At 43.1% G+C, this 18,283-nt stretch overlaps 1 protein-coding gene across 1 annotated transcript; it reads right to left on the bottom strand.

Annotated features, from left to right (window-relative positions):
* Positions 1-1,003: 1,003 nt before the first annotated feature.
* Positions 1,004-1,981, bottom strand: mc4r (melanocortin 4 receptor). Its single transcript, XM_056433567.1, has one exon. The coding sequence runs from the start codon at positions 1,979-1,981 to the stop codon at positions 1,004-1,006; it is 978 nt and encodes a 325-aa protein (XP_056289542.1).
* Between the last annotated feature and the right edge of the window lie 16,302 nt (positions 1,982-18,283).

Genomic DNA, 18,283 nt, shown 5'->3' with positions numbered 1-18,283 from the left:
ATGAAGACCTCCCCTTCGACTGATGGATGAAGACCCCCTTCGACTGACGGATGAAGACCCCCCTTCGACTGACGGATGAAGACCCCTTCGACTGACGGATGAAGACCCCCTTCGACTGACGGATGAAGACCTCCCCTTCGACTGACGGATGAAGAACTCCCCTTCGACTGATGGATGAAGACCCCCTTCGACTGACGGATGAAGACCCCCCTTCGACTGACGGATGAAGACCCCCCTCGACTGATGGATGAAGACCTCCCCTTCGACTGACGGATGAAGACCCCCCCTGACGGATGAAGACCCCCCTCGACTGATGGATGAAGACCTCCCCTTCGACTGATGGATGAAGACCTCCCCTTCGACTGACGGATGAAAGCCCCCCTCGACTGACGGATGCCCCCCCCTTCGACTGACGAATGAAGACCTCCCCTTCGACTGACGGATGAAGACCTCCCCTTCGACTGACGAATGAAGACCTCCCCTTCGACTGACGGATGAAGACCCCCCTTCGACTGACGGATGAAGACCTCCCCTTCGACTGATGGATGAAGACCCCCCTTCGACTGACGGATGAAGACCTCCCCTTCGACTGACGGATGAAGACCTCCCCCCCCCCTTCGACTGACGGATGAAGACCTCAAAGCCCCCCCCCTTCGACTGACGAATGAAGACCTCCCCTTCGACTGATGGATGAAGACCTCCCCTTCGACTGACGGATGAAGACCCCCCTTCGACTGACGGATGAAGACCTCCCCTTTGACTGATGGATGAAGACCCCCTTCGACTGACGGATGAAGACCTCCCCTTCGACTGATGGATGAAGACCCCCTTCGACTGACGGATGAAGACCTCCCCTTCGACTGACGGATGAAGACCTCCCCTTCGACTGATGGATGAAGACCTCCCCCCTTCGACTGACGGATGGAGACCTCCCCCTTCGACTGACGGATGAAGACCTCCCCCCCCTTCGACTGACGGATGAAGACCTCAAGGCCCCGCCCCCTCACACACACAGCAGGCCGTGCGAGCAGCAGCAGATCTCCCTGAAGGTCTTCCTCATCTCCCGGCTCCGGAAGGCGTAGATGACGGGGTCGATGACGGAGTTGCACATGATGAGGATGAGGTACATGTTGAAGTGCGACATGAAGCAGGCGCAGTACGGGTTCCTGGGGCAGGCGAGCATGAGGACGAGGTGCAGGAAGAACGGCGCCCAGCACACCACGAACACGCCGAGCAGGATGGTGAGCGTGACGGCGCCCTTCATGTTGGCCCGCTGGCGGACCGGCGCGTTGCCGGGCAACGCCGCGATGCGCCTCACGTGCAGCCGCGCCAGCAGGAACATGTGCACGTACAGCGAGGCCATGAGCGCCAGCATGGCGAAGAACATGGCGATGAGGCAGACGAGCACCGCGGCGCTCTCCGAGTACACGATGAAGAGGACGCCGCACGCCGCGCAGCACGTCCAGATGCCGCCGACGGCCAGCAGGGCGCGCCGCAGCGTCACGATGCTGTGGTAGCGCAGCGCGTAGAAGATGGTGACGTAGCGGTCCACGGCGATGGCCAGCAGGCTCCAGATGGACGCCAGCAGCGAGCTGCAGATCAGCGAGTCGAACACGTTGTCCAGGCTCTTGACGAGCGGCGCGGGGACGGCGAGGCCGCCGCCGTCGATGAGCGCGATGACCACGGTCTCGGAGGCGTTGGACACGCTGACCAGCATGTCGGCCACGGCGAGGCTGCAGATGAAGAGGTACATGGGCGAGTGGAGGTTCTTGTTCTTGGCGATGGCGGCGACCACCAGGACGTTCTCCAGCAGGCTGACCACGCCCAGGGCGAGGAAGACCTCGGTGGAGATCGGCAGCTGCTCGGAGCACCCCGCGGGGGAGGGGGCGCGGCCCCCGAGGGCCGGCGAGGGGGCGGCGCCCGAGGCTCGGCTCCGGTTGCGGAAGCCGAGGAGGAGCCCGTCGTCCCCCGTGGCGTTCATGGTCAAACTGGATCCGGTTGGGTTTTTTGGTCCGTTTTTTTAATTTATCCCATCGTATGAATAATACTCGTCCCGGTCAGCGACAAAATAAAATGTTATCTTCCGAGATCTGCCGCCGCCGCCGTGACTCTCGGTCCGACGAGCCTCCTCTCGTCCCTCCGCTTCGGTTAATAAGTAAAAAGAAGAAGAAGAAAAGAGGTGTGAGGAAGAGGAGGAGGAAGGAGCGAAGAGGAAAGGTGAGTCGGCGGGAACGCGACGGATCGGAGCCGCGCGGGAGCAGGAGGAGCGTCACTCAGGAGGCTGTGGTCTTTCCCTCTCTCTCCTCCGACTGGCTGCTGTTATATACTCATACACACACACACACACACACACACACACACACACACACACACACACACACACACATACACACACACACACAAACACACAAACACACACACTCAGACACACACACACACACTCACACACACAAACACTCACACACACACACACACACACATGCAAACACACACACACTCACACACACAAACACTCACACACACACACACACACACACTCCTGTTTTTGTCCTATCCGCTTGCCTGATGAGGCGAGAGGAGGAGGAGCGACTCGACGCTTGAATGAGCACATTTTAAGCTGAATGAATTTCTATATGTATATTATATATGTATATATAAACATATATATATATAAATATATGTAAATATAATATGATGCATAGAATATATATTTTTTAAATATTCCACCCAATAGGCAAAAAAATATGAATAAAAACATGTGTACATACTATTATTCAACATATTGTAATGTTATATTATTGTTAAAATCAAAGTGGAGTAGAGACCTGTCAATCACATTAAGCCCCGCCCCTAAAGCGCCCCCTGCTTCATGGTCTGTTGACTCTACAGACCATAAAGTATAAATGATGACATCATGCTGTATAGAAGAAGACTAGAGACTAGAGACTGAGACATAAACTCATGTTTACTGAGGGAATACATCAAGAGAAGCAGAGTCACTATATAGACTTCTATACAACCAGAGGAGTCACCCCCTGGTGGTCAGGAGAGAGAATGCAGCTTCAACACATGAAACATAGACTTCTATACAACCAGAGGAGTCGCCCCCTGGTGGCCAGGAGAGAGAATGCAGCTTTAACACGTGAAGCATAGACTTCTATACAACCTCCATTGCCAGCCACTCTCATGATAACGTGTGTATAATACATTTATGTAAACATACCAGACCTGAATGAACTAGTGGGAGGCGGCATAGCGCTCGCGTGTCGTAATTGTGTTATTATGTCATTATGAATATTAAACTAAAGGCAATTGCCTCCATAAACACGGAGGTATCACTGACACCATTAGGCAGCCATTATTTCCACAAAGGCCGCGTTCCTGGAGCGACTCGGCGTTTAACGAGGTCGTCTCCTCCTCACGGCGTAACGGTGACATCGTCATATCCTGATCACGGCTCGACACATTCTGCATTAGTTTTAACCTCTTAGCGGCAAACAAACCCAAATATAGCTGCACGACAACATCAATAACCACGACCAGCGGGGGGGGGGGGGGAGTGAAATGTGTGTGTGTGTGTGGGGGGGGGGGTAGCCGTTATTAGTCCCACAGCGGTGATGTTCATATCAGGGAGAACCTCTTTAGAGAACCTCCTCCTGCCTCCTGGAGTCAGTTCCAGGCTGTGGCCACCGGGGGCGTCATGGTGTCGTGAGTCCACGCAGCGTTACCGATCTGCTCGTCTCACTGCGCCGCCCGGAGGAGGGGAGGTGTACTGCACCTTCATTACGTCACTTTATTCTGTTTTTAATCAAAGACTCAAACATTATGAATGAATGCTGAGCAGAAATAATATGAATGTTAATAAGACTGTGTTCATTTAGAAGATGATGTATCTTCTTCTTCTCCTCCTCCTCCTCCTTCATCTTCTTCTTCTTCTCCTCCTCCACCTCCTCCTCCTTTGTCTTCTTGTTCTTCTCCTCCTCCTCCTTCTTCTTCTTCTCCTCCTCCTTCTTCTTCTTCTTCTTCTCATTCTTCTTCTCCTTCTCTTTCTTCTTCTCCTACTCCTTCTTCTTCTTCTCATTCTCCTTCTCTTTCTTCTCCTCCTCCTTCTTCTTCTTCTCCTTCACTTTCTTCTCCTCCTCCTCCTCCTCCTCCTCCTTCTTCTTCTTCTTCTCTATTGTTTCTTAGTGTGATGAAAGAGCTCTTAGATTAACACTTTAGTGTCAGAATCTTTAGAGACAAATAAAGACATGTTGCACCTTTCACATCCTCTAGACCGTTACCACGGTTACCCCGCCGTCACCTTGACGATGAGCAGCAACAGAGACATTTGACATCAGAAACATCCGGACGGAGAGTCAACGTATTCTCACTAATGAGGTCGTAGAGAGTCATTATATAGACTTCTATACAACCAGAGGAGCCCCCTGGTGGTCAGGAGAGAGAATGCAGCTTCAACACATGAAGCATAGACTTCTATACAACCAGAGGAGTCGCCCCCTGGTGGCCAGGAGAGATAATTCAGCTTTAACACATGAATCATAGACTTCTATACAACCAGAGGAGTCACCCCCTGGTGGTCAGTTGAGAGAATGCAGCTTTAACACATGAATCATAGACTTCTATACAACCAGAGGAGTCACCCCCTGGTGGTCAGGAGAGAAAATGCAGCTCTAACACATGAAGCATAGACTTCTATACAACCAGAGGAGTCGCCCCCTGGTGGTCAGTAGAGAGAATGCAGCTCTAACACATGAAGCATAGACTTCTATACAACCAGAGGAGTCGCCCCCTGGTGGTCAGTAGAGAGAATGCAGCTCTAACACATGAAGGATAGACTTCTATACAACCAGAGGAGTCGCCCCCTGGTGGTCAGGAGAGAGAATGCAGCTTCAACACATGAAGCATAGACTTCTATACAACCAGAGGAGTCGCCCCCTGGTGGTCAGTAGAGAGAATGCAGCTCTAACACATGAAGGATAGACTTCTATACAACCAGAGGAGTCGCCCCCTGGTGGTCAGGAGAGAGAATGCAGCTTCAACACATGAAGCATAGACTTCTATACAACCAGAAGAGTCGCCCCCTGGTGGCCAGGAGAGATAATTCAGCTTTAACACATGAATCATAGACTTCTATACAACCAGAGGAGTCACCACCTGGTGGTCAGTTGAGAGAATGCAGCTCTAACACATGAATCATAGTCCAGTGTCATTCTCAGAGAGCCTATGGCACTGTCAACAAGATGATCAATCTGGGACGGACTAAAGTTAGACCAGGAGTCCTCTGTTATATTGAGACGTGGTATCGAATCAAATACAGAAGGAATCGCTTCTTTAAATTTAGCTACAGCACTATCAGTTAGACATCTAGTGTAGAAACTTTTGACTAACGGAGTACACCGTAGTATAAATTCAAAAGTTATGAGGTTGTGGTCTGACAGAAGAGGATTCTGTGGGAAGACGTTCAAATGCTCAATGTCAGCACGCCATAAGTAAGAACAAGATCAAGTGTGGCCAAAGCTGTGAGTGGGTTTCTGTACTCTCTGACAGAAGCCAATCGAGTCCAACAAGGAGATGAATGCAGCACTAAGGCAATCATTATCAACATCCACATGGATATTAAAATCTCCAACAATAATAACTTTATCGGTTTTAAGAACCAAACTTGATATAAATTCTGAGAATTCAGATATAAACTCTGAATATGGACCTGGTGGCCGGTACAGAATCACAAATCGAATTGGCTGTAGTGTTTTCCAGGTTGGATGTGAAAGACAAAGAACAAGGCTTTCAAATGAGGTGTAGTGTAATTTTGGTTGAGGATTAATTAATAGGCTCGATTCAAAGATGGCTGCTACTCCACCTCCTCGACCGGTGCCTCGAGGAATGTGAGTATTAATATGAATGTGAGTATTAATATGAAGCATAGACTTCTATACAGCATAGACTTCTATACAACCAGAGGAGTCGCCCCCTGGTGGTCAGTAGAGAGAATGCAGCTCTAACACATGAAGCATAGACATTCAACGTTCTTGTTACATCTCTTCTCCTCCATGTGAGAGCTGATGTTCCTGTTATGTAATCTACTCCTCCCACCTCCTACACCAGGCCTATTCAACTAGCGGCCCGCGGGCCGGATACGGCCCGTTTGAGTTTAACTACGGCCCGCAAGACTGCCTGCAAATCAGTATAGCTTGGTAAGAAAAAATAAAACTGACGGACACGCCTCTTTTATACATTGAGACATCTAACCCAGAGCCATTGAGTTTCACTGTTGCCTCAACCAAACCTGTATGGTTACATCTTTATGTTACGCACCCGTGTTGGTTGCCGGTGTTACACCCCTACTGGTTTTCAAACCTACTGGTTTCCCTACGAGTGCGTGCGTTGTGTTCTCTTCACATCTGCAGCGGGGCTCTGTCTCACTCACCAGATTCGTCACACATTCACAAACATATTGCTGGAGATCTTCAAGCCACCGTTCATATCCATTTCGGCGATTACGATTGTATAAGTGAGCAGTGCATCACAGCAACGGATGAAGAAATACATTTTCGAAAAAATAAAAATAAAAAGATCGCCCGACCTGGTTTCGATCCCTTTCACGCAAAAGGAGTCTGCACTGAAAAACATGCAATCTGTGCGCTGCGCCACCAGATAATAGTTTCAGCTTAAGTAATTTATATATTGATGTATTAAGTCACATTTCTTATGTTTTCATGGGAATAGTTTGGTTGAAGGGATCTGAAACAACTGGTTACCTTGAGCGGATATTTACACTTTGAAACATGTTTATAGTGATGCTTGTTCGCAACACTTTTGCCACACAATACCGACGCATTTTCGTGTGTGACTGTTTACCTGTGGAAATATACATTACTGTTTTTCATTTTTAGCCATTATTTTATCAATATTCTGTGCGGCCCTCACACCCCCCGTGATTTTCTTATTCGGCCCACTTGCTACTGAAGTTGAATAGCCCTGTCCTACACCATCGTTACACTTCAGAACGTCTCTCCTCCTAAAGTATTAATATTAATACCAAAGGAAAGCACCTTGAACAAGATGAAGATGAACAAGAGGAAGATGAACAAGATGAAGATGAACAAGAGGAAGATGAACAAGAGGAAGATAAGAGGCCTATTAACAGCTGTTACCATGGCGACTGAGTGGATGTCCAGAGGCGGTTTGGTAAAAACCAAATCTCCAACTCTTCAAATGTCACCGAAAAACCAGCTGAGCAACGAGACGTCACGCCGCTCCGTCAGAGCACGACGAAGAGGAACGACCACGACGAAGCAGAATGACCACGACGAAGAGCAACGACCACGACGAAGAGGAACGACTACGACGCAGAGCAACGACGAAGAGGAACAACCACGACGAAGAGGAACGACCACGACGAAGAGCAACGACCACGACGAAGAGGAACGACTACGACGCAGAGCAACGACGAAGAGGAACAACCACGACGAAGAGGAACGACCACGACGAAGAGCCACCGCTCCTCTGAACCACGGCCCGTTGGAAACTTTACAAAACTTTTACGTTTCTTAAAGTCTCTTAAATGTCTTAAATGTCTTAAATGTCTTAAAGTGTCTTGAATGTCTTAAAGGGCCGGAGGCTCTTTACGCCGTGGAGGTGAAGAGAAGAGTCCGTCTCTTTAAATGGAAATCAAATAAAGTTTGTATTCAAATGACGCAACATGATACTTCTCCTCCTTCTTCTCCTCCTTCTTATTCATCTCCTTCTTCATCTCCTTCTTCTCCTCCTTCTTATTCATCTCCTTCTCCTTATTCGTCTCCTTCTTCTCATTCTTCTCATTTTTTTCTCTCCTTCTCCCACTCCTTCTTCTTTATCTTATACTCCTCCTCCTTCTCATCCTTCTCCTTCTCCTTCTTCTCCTCATTCTTGTTCTTCTCATTCTTCTCTTCTTCTTCTTTTTCTTCTCCTCCTCCTCCTTCTTCTTCTCCTTCTCCTTCTCCTTCTTCATCTCCTCTTCATATTATCCTCTTAAGATGCCTTGAGGGACATCTCAATGTAGTCATGTGGATCTGGGTCCACAGCTGAGATGTAACAACATGACAGAATGACCTTTTTGTGAGGATGAAGACAATGGGTTTGATTGTTTCACTATGAAGACAATGGGTTTGATTGTTTCACTATGAAGACAATGGGTTTGAATGTTTCAGTATGAAGACAATGGGTTTGATTGTTTCACTATGAAGACAATGGATTTGATTGTTTCACTATGAAGACAATGGATTTGATTGTTTCACTATGAAGACAATGGGTTTGATTGTTTCACTATGAAGACAATGGGTTTGATTGTTTCACTATGAAGACAATGGGTTTGATTGTTTCACTATGAAGACAATGGGTTTGAATGTTTCAGTATGAAGACAATGGGTTTGATTGTTTCAGTATGAAGACAATGGGTTTGAATGTTTCAGTATGAAGACAATGGGTTTGATTGTTTCACTATGAAGACAATGGGTTTGATTGTTTCAGTATGAAGACAATGGGTTTGATTGTTTCAGTATGAAGACAATGGGTTTGATTGTTTCACTATGAAGACAATGGGTTTGATTGTTTCACTATGAAGACAATGGGTTTGATTGTTTCACTATGAAGACAATGGGTTTGATTGTTTCAGTATGAAGACAATGGGTTTGATTGTTTCACTATGAAGACAATGGATTTGATTGTTTCAGTATGAAGACAATGGGTTTGATTGTTTCAGTATGAAGACAATGGGTTTGATTGTTTCAGTATGAAGACAATGGGTTTGATTGTTTCAGTATGAAGACAATGGGTTTGATTGTTTCAGTATGAAGACAATGGGTTTGAATGTTTCACTATGAAGACAATGGGTTTGATTGTTTCACTATGAAGACAATGGGTTTGATTTTTTCAGTATGAAGACAATGGGTTTGATTGTTTCACTATGAAGACAATGGGTTTGATTGTTTCAGTATGAAGACAATGGGTTTGATTGTTTCAGTATGAAGACAATGGGTTTGATTGTTTCAGTATGAAGACAATGGGTTTGATTGTTTCACGATGAAGACAATGGGTTTGATTGTTTCAGTATGAAGACAATGGGTTTGATTGTTTCACTATGAAGACAATGGGTTTGATTGTTTCAGTATGAAGACAATGGGTTTGATTGTTTCAGTATGAAGACAATGGATTTGATTGTTTCACTATGAAGACAATGGGTTTGATTGTTTCAGTATGAAGACAATGGGTTTGATTGTTTCAGTATGAAGACAATGGGTTTGATTGTTTCACTATGAAGACAATGGGTTTGATTGTTTCACTATGAAGACAATGGGTTTGATTGTTTCAGTATGAAGACAATGGGTTTGATTGTTTCACTATGAAGACAATGGGTTTGATTGTTTCAGTATGAAGACAATGGGTTTGATTATTTCACTATGAAGACAATGGGTTTGATTATTTCAGTATGAAGACAATGGGTTTGATTGTTTCACTATGAAGACAATGGGTTTGATTGTTTCACTATTAAGACAATGGGTTTGATTGTTTCAGGATGAAGACAATGGGTTTGATTGTTTCACTATGAAGATAATGGGTTTGATTGTTTCACTATGAAGACAATGGGTTTGATTGTTTCACTATGAAGACAATGGTTTTGATTGTTTCAGTATGAAGACAATGGGTTTGATTGTTTCAGTACGAAGACAATGGGTTTGATTGTTTCACTATGAAGACAATGGGTTTGATTGTTTCAGTATGAAGACAATGGGTTTGATTGTTTCACTATGAAGACAATGGGTTTGATTGTTTCAGTATGAAGACAATGGGTTTGATTGTTTCACTATGAAGACAATGGGTTTGATTGTTTCAGTATGAAGACAATGGGTTTGATTGTTTCACTATGAAGACAATGGGTTTGATTGTTTCAGCCTATGGTTTGAGGCTTGTTAGATTGTTTCACTGTAGATTTTGTCCAGGGTAAAAGTCGTGTAATAATTTGAATAATATTATAATTTTCCCTCGTGAAGCTCGTGAGGAACATCCGGGCGGCGGCCTCGTGCTCCAGAGGTCAATTAAAAAGAATGTTTCCACGTCTTATTCAGTTTATTCATATTTTAAAGCCGGCTCTCAGCGGAGCTACGTGGTCTGAACACAGATCAGGAAGTCGATGCTCCGGTTGCCAGGCAGAGTGAAGGCTTTGTGGTTCTACGATCTACGAAGAACCTAGAACCCTTTATTCTGTTGGAGGCACCTTAAGAGGTTCTTTAAGAACTCTGGTTTGAAAGGTTCTTTGTGGAACCTCTCTCTCCCTCTCTCTCCCTCCCTCTCTCTCTCTCTCTCTCCCTCTTTCCCTCCCACCCTCCCTCTCTCTCCCACGCTGATGCACTCAGATTAATAAAAGGTCAGTTGGACCTTCTTAATTATTGTTATGGTAAATATTTGAGAACACAGCGTGGGGACATGAGAGAGAGAAGAGAGGGAAGAGAGACAAGAGAGACAAGAGAGGGAAGAGAGAGAAGAGAGAGAAGAGAGATCCTCCTTTAAATGCAGGAACACGTCAGTAGAGAGGGGGGAGCACCCTGACACAGGTGTGTGTGTGGGGGGGGGGGTCAGCCTGAAGGGGATTTGGGGATCCTGTATACTAGCCTGTATATTATGTAAAATATATAATAATAATAATAATAATAATAATAATAATAATAATAATAATAATCATAATAATCATAATCATAATTATAATAATAATAATCTCCACCTTTCAGTCTTTGTGGCTATACTTTAAAAGTGAAATATAGAAAATATTGCTTCTGGATTTCCATGGTTACCGTGGTCACAAAAGTCGATAAAGTGCGACCATCTCTGGCGTTGGATTTAAGATGCACGTCCGCACGAAGGTTTAAATATTGTTTTAGTCTCTCTCGCTGCTGGGCAGGTTGAAGGTCACATTCATGGTGAATAATTAAAAATGTAATCAGATTAACATAAAGATTGATCCTCATAAGAGCCTCAGAGGAATGTAATTAAACTGATTCATTAATATTTTATGAGGACGTGACGTCACTCGTTGGTGTCCTGCGCTCTCAACTATATTATCTAAATATATTATGTAGTATTATATATATGTACACTACCATGCAAAAGTTTGGGATCACTGAGAAATGTCCTTATTTTTCAAAGAAAAGCATTGTTTTTTTCAATGAAGATAACATTAAATCAATCAGAAATACACTCTATACATTGTTAATGTGGTAAATGACTATTCTAGGTGGAAACGTCTGGTTTCAAATGAAATATCTCCATAGGTGTATAGAGGCCCATTTCCATCAACTATCACTCCAGTGTTCTAATGGTACATTGTGTTTGCTAATCGCCTTAGAAGACTAATGTCTGATTAGAAAACCCTTGAAAACCCTTGTGCAATTATGTTAGCACAGCTGAAAACTGTTTTGCTGATGAGAGAAGCTATAAAACTGGCCTTCCTTTGAGTTAGTTGATTATCTGGAGCATCACATTTGTGGGTTCGATAAGACTCTCAAAATGGCCAGAAAAAAAGAACTTTCATGTGAAATTCGCCAGTCTATTCTTGTTCTTAGAAATGAAGGCTATTCTATGCGAGAAATTGCAAAGAAACTGAAAATGTCCTCCAGCGGTGTGTACTACTCCCTTCAGAGAACAGCACAAACGGGCTCTAACCAGAGCAGAAAGAGAAGTGGGAGGCCCCGGTGCACAACTCAGCAAGAAGACAAGTACATTAGACTCTCTAGTTTGAGAAATAGACGCCTCACAGGTCCTCAACTGGCAGCTTCTTTAAATGGTACCCAAAACGCCAGTGTCAATGTCGACAGTGAAGAGGCGACTCGGGATGCTGGCCTTCTAGGCAGAGTGGCAAAGAAAAGCCATATCTGAGACTGGCCAATCAAAGAAAAGATTGGTATGGGCAAAAGAACACAGGCATTGGACAGAGGAAGATTGGAAAAAGGTGTTATGGACAGATGAATCCAAGTTTGAGGTGTTTGGATCACACAGAAGAACATTTGTGAGGCAGAACAGGTGAAAAGATGCTGGAAGAGTGCCTGACACCATCTGTCAAGCATGGTGGAGGTCATGTGATGGTCTGGGGCTGCTTTGGTGCTGGTAAAGTGGGAGGTACCAGGTAAAAGGGATTTTAAATAAGGAAGGCTATCACTCCATTTTGCAACGCCATGCCATACCCTGTGGGCAGCGCTTGATTGGAGCCAATGTCCTCCTCCAACAGGACAATGACCCAAAGCACACCTCCACATTGTGCAAGAACTATTGAGGGAAGAAGCAGGCAGCTTGCAGTCTGTAATGGAGTGGCCAGTCACCAGATCTCAACCCCATTGAGCTGTTGTGGGAGCAGCTTGACCGTATGGTCCTCAAGAAGTGCCCATCAAGCCAATCCAACTTGTGGAGGTGCTTCAGGAAGCGTGGGGTGACATTTCAACAGATTACCTCAACAAATTAACAGCTAGAATGCCAAAGGTCTGCAATGCTGTAATTGCTGCAAAAGGAGCATTCTTTGACGAAAGCAAAGTTTGAAGAAAAAAATTAATACTTCAAATACAAATCATTATTTCTAACCTTGTCAATATCTTGACTATATTTTCTATACATTTTGCAACTCATTTGATAAATAAAAGTGTGAGTTTTCATGGAAAACACGAAATTGTCTGGGTGATCCCAAACTTTTGAACGGTAGTGTATATATAATATTGAAATTTAAAATATAATATAATATATATATTATATATTATATATATTATATATTGTATGTATATATTATATATATAATATATAATATATATGTATATTATCTATGTAATATAGATTGAATATAATAAATAATTTCTAATAAATAATATATAAAATGTTATATATATATATATGATATATATATATATATTATATTATATATTATAAATTATATATTATATTTTTTTATATATATATTATTTATATTCATATATATATGTATATATATATATAATATGTAATATATAAGATGATGAAATGCAGCGATTAAGACATTTATTTTGCAACTTTCCTCTAATCTGACCTGTAGCCGTACCGGCCCTGCAGCTCACTACTCCCTCCAGAGGTCTGCTGGGGTATTGCAGGCAGACCATGACAACAACAAAAAACAACCTCAGTTTGAGACACGTGTTTGGGGCTTCGTGTTGTTTCCGTGGTTCTGCAGCACGTGTTCATCTAGTTGCTCACACACACACACACAGACACACACACACACACACACACACACACACAATCAGAGAAGTTAATGGCTGAACATAATAATAAAAGCAGCAGATGGCACGGAGCCCATCCCCCGCTCTATCATCAGGGTTAATGGAAGTCTGCAGCAGCACTCACAAAGAGTCCTCACACCGGGAAGCTCAACGCCACTGAAACAACCACGCGGTGTGTGTAGTGTGTGTGGTGTGTGTAGTGTGTGTGGTGTGTGTAGCTCTGAGTGAATTACTTCTCTCTACTTAATCAGGGCAACAATAGACACATCATGATGATGTTTTGATCTGCAGGTGTGATGTAATAACCAGCCCCGTAGGCTCAGGCTGCTGACATGTCGTCAAAATACGATGAAGTGTTTTAATGGAACGGATGAAAGAAAAAACGATGGCGTTAACGTTCTGTGAATACTTCCTGCCTCCTCCTCTGGTTTCATATCCGATGATCAGCGTCACGTTTCTCTCAAAATAACGACACCAGATGAAGTCAGAACACGCTGCAGTTAACCTCCAGGTTGTCAGGGAAACTAAGATAAATAGTTTCAAGCACCGGCTGTCATGAGGATAATCACACTTAGCGATATTTATTCTTTTCTTTCTTACGAAAAAGGGATGCAAAACGTCTACAAAGAGACACAAATTAACCACAAAGAGGCTCAAAATGAACTCAGAGATGTAAATTAAACCAATAAAGGGATGCAAAACGACTACAAAGGGATGCAAAATGTCTACAAAGGGATGACAAATGACTACAAAGACGCAAAATGAACACAAAAAGGCTCAAAATGAACTCAGATATGTAAATAAACCCATAAAAAGGATGCAAAATGTCTACAAAGGGATGCAAGTTGTCTACAAAGATGCAAAATGAACACATAAAGGCTTCAAATGAACTGAGAGATGTAAATAAACCCATAAAAAGGATGCAAAAGGTCTACGAAGGGATGCAAAATGTCTACAAAGAGATGAAAAAGGTATATAAAGGGATGCAAAATGTCTACAAAGATGCAAAATGAACACATAAATGCTCAAAATGAACTGAGAGATGTAAATATACCCATAAAAAGGATGCAAAAGGTCTACAGAGGGATGCACAATGTCTACAAAGGGATGCAACATGTCTACAAAGGGATTCAACATGTCTACAAAGGGATGCAACATGTCTACAAAGGGATGCAAAACGTCTACAAAGAGACACAAATTAACCACAAAGAGGCTCAAAATGAACTCAGAGATGTAAATTAAACCAATAAAGGGATGCAAAACGACTACAAAGGGATGCAAAAGGTTTTAAAAGTGATGCAAAATGTCAACAAAGACGCAAAATGAACACATAAATGCTCAAAATGAACTGAGAGATGTAAATATACCAATAAAAAGCATGCAAAAGGTCTACAGAGGGATGCAAAATGTCTCCAAAGGGATGCAACATGTCTACAAAGGGATGCAACATGTCTACAAGGGGATGCAAAATGTCTACAAAGGGATGCAACATGTCTACAAAGGGATGCAAAATGTCTCCAAAGGGATGCAACATGTCTACAAAGGGATGCAAAACGTCTATAAAGATACAAAATGAACACAAAAAGGCTCAAAATGAACTAAGAGATGTAAATAAACCCACAAAAAGGATGCAACATGTCTACAAAGGGATGCAAAACGTCTATAAAGACGCAAAATGAACACAAAAAGGCTCAAAATGAACTCAGAGATGTAAATAAACCCATAACAAGGATGTAAAAATGTCTGCAAAGAGACACAAATTGACCACAAAGAGGATAATTGTTGCTGCGAGTGCTTTACATGAACTCTCTGTGAGTTTCTGTTGTTGTTTATGGGAGTCAGATGAGGCTCATTGTGAACCCTGTTTTTGTGTTTTGATTACCGTGACGATAAACGAGCGTCTGAGCGTCCCCGCCGCGCTCGTCATTACATTCATCGTTTTAGTGATTTAAAGTAAAGAGGAATAAATCAACCGTGTGAATGCAAATGTAAAGACAGCGGCAGCGGCGGAGATCACTTCATCTGGCGTGTTTTGAGAGGAAGGTAAGAGCACTTAGTTTGTCCTTGGAGAGCTTTTGTCTGGAGGAAATCAATATCGGGAAAAAGGAACTTCTTTATTCACATTTTGAGGCTTTTATGCTTAAAATATGGTAAATAAAAAACACTTTTATTCAGATTTTAATGAAACCGATAGAGTGAATTAATGAATCACCCACTTCGCCTTCGTTCACTTGTCGCCTCACGATGCTGTGAAGTGAGAACACGTCATGAGGGGACCATGAAGGCACCATGAAGGCACCATGAGGGGACCATGAAGGCACCATGAAGGCACCATGAAGGCATCATGAGGGGACCATGAAGGCACCATGAAGGCATCATGAAGGCATCATGAAGGCACCATGAAGGCATCATGAGGGCACCATGAAGGCACCATGAAGGCATCATGAAGGCATCATGAGGTGACCATGAAGGCATCATGAGGTGACCATGAAGGCACCATGAAGGCACCATGAAGGCATCATTAAGGCACCATGAAGGCACCATGAAGGCATCATAAAGGCACCATGAAGGCACCATGAAGGCACCATGAAGGCATCATGAAGGCACCATGAAGGCATCATAAAGGCATCATTAAGGCACCATGAAGGCATCATTAAGGCACCATGAAGGCATCATTAAGGCACCATGAAGGCATCATTAAGGCACAATGAAGGCACCATGAAGGCATCATTAAGGCACAATGAAGGCACCATGAAGGCATCATTAAGGCACCATGAAGGCATCATTAAGGCACCATGAAGGCACCATGAAGGCACCATGAAGGCATCATGAAGGCACCATGAAGGCACCATGAAGGCATCATGAGGTGACCATGAAGGCACCATGAAGGCACCATGAAGGCATCATGAAGGCATCATTAAGGCACCATGAAGGCATCATTAAGGCACCATGAAGGCATCATTAAGGCACCATGAAGGCATCATTAAGGCACCATGAAGGCACCATGAAGGCATCATGAGGTGACCATGAAGGCACCATGAAGGCATCATTAAGGCACCATGAAGGCATCATTAAGGCACCATGAAGGCATCATTAAGGCACCATGAAGGCATCATAAAGGCACCATGAAGGCATCATTAAGGCACCATGAAAGCATCATGAAGGCATCATGAGGTGACCATGAAGGCACCATGAAGGCACCATGAAGGCACAATGAAGGCACCATGAAGGCATCATTAAGGCACCATGAAGGCATCATGAGGTGACCATGAAGGCACCATGAAGGCACCATGAAGGCACAATGAAGGCACCATGAAGGCATCATTAAGGCACCATGAAGGCATCATGAGGTGACCATGAAGGCATCATGAGGTGACCATGAAGGCACCATGAAGGCACCATGAAGGCATCATGAAGGCGTCATGTAGCTCCGCCCATCCTGTTTCGTCCCCCGTCATTCGTACGTCTTCAATTTCAATCCGAACATGTCGGACCGACATCATCGGCCGCTGCACATTCCCCATCAACCCTTCAATCTGAGTCGTCATGGAAACGTGATGCAGGAATCCAGTCGAGCTCTGTGGATGACGAAGCTCCGCCTCCACGTGTCCTTCATCCTGGTGACATGAAATAGTTCTGAGTTGAAGGGAAAACTTGCTCGGGAAACTCGTTGCTTCTTTTTGTGTGAAGAATTCGTTTAAATATCAAGATGAATAGTAGAAAAATATTATGTTTGATTAAGAGAGTTAGAAATAACCTTGTGCCGTCATTATTTTATAATGTCCTATAGCCAAATCTACAATACATCTTTATAAATTAAATCAATATATATATATACATAGATTATTTGTCTTCATTTATTTCTATATTTCATATATATGTTTATATATATATATATATAATATATATTATATAATATATAATTAATATGTATATATATATATATTGTTTTAATTTAAAAGATGTATTGTAGATTTGGCTTTAAGACATTACAAAATAATGACAAAATAATTATATATATATATATATATAATTATCCTGAAGTTGCAAAAAACTATGTTATAGCTGCTGGTTCATTATAAACATATTTATATATACATATATATATGTATATATAAATGAAGTACTTTATCATTATCAGATACATTCATTCATGTTCATTAAAAACATTTTAAAATATTGTTTCATTCAAATAATCTCCAGTCAATTAAATCAGGTAAAAGTATCCAGTATTTTTATTATTAATTTGAAAGGCAAAGAAAATATCGGAGAGAAAGAACTAAACCGATAAACATCTTTAAAAGATAATTTTGAGTTGCAAACGTCTTTGATTCTTTTCTTTCATTTAGTTGATAAAATATGGAGCACAGAATCTGTGAGCGCCATGAAGCTGAAGTGTTGTCCGACACCACCACCTGCTGGCCGCTTTAAGAACTGCTCCTACTGTCCCCTCTGCACAGCTGTGCAGCCCGACAGCACCACCTGCTGGCCGCTTTAAGAACTGCTCCTACTGTCTCCTCACTGCACAGCTGTGCATCTAAAGCACAGTCCAGGCTCACCTGACAGGTAATGTTGATTGTTCAGCCTCCTGAACTTAAACTTCATGTATTATTTAATCTTTATTTGTAGTCAAGTTAACTTTGAGTCCCTTAAATCCCCCAAATCTTTATATTCAAGGATTCTGATTGCAGAGAATTCATTATTAAATTGTAAAATATAACTTTTTTGGGGGTAGCCGAATGCCTCTTGAGTCTTTGTTTTGGCTTTTGTTGTTGTTTATTTTGTTGACCACACATGTCAACAGATGTTTCCACCCTGATCAGCAGCCTGTAAACAGGCAGTCAGTCAGAACCGTCACACACTGTGTGCCCATGGTGCGTGGAGCAGTTTGAGTTTAAATTTAGACAAAAATATTTGTTAGGCAAATGGTTTCTCTAGTATATATAATATAATATTTGCAATAATATATAATAATAAAAATGTTTCACTTTGGTTAAAAAACACACACAAAC

This window comes from Pseudoliparis swirei, chromosome 16 (genome assembly GCF_029220125.1).
Source record: "Pseudoliparis swirei isolate HS2019 ecotype Mariana Trench chromosome 16, NWPU_hadal_v1, whole genome shotgun sequence".
NCBI classification, from domain to species: domain Eukaryota; kingdom Metazoa; phylum Chordata; class Actinopteri; order Perciformes; family Liparidae; genus Pseudoliparis; species Pseudoliparis swirei.
This window is presented reverse-complemented; position numbering and strand designations above follow the sequence as displayed.

Excerpts from the sequence above, each read along its gene's own strand:
- mc4r (XM_056433567.1), bottom strand. The coding sequence starts at position 1,981 with ATGAACGCCACGGGGGACGACGGGCTCCTCCTCGGCTTCCGCAACCGG.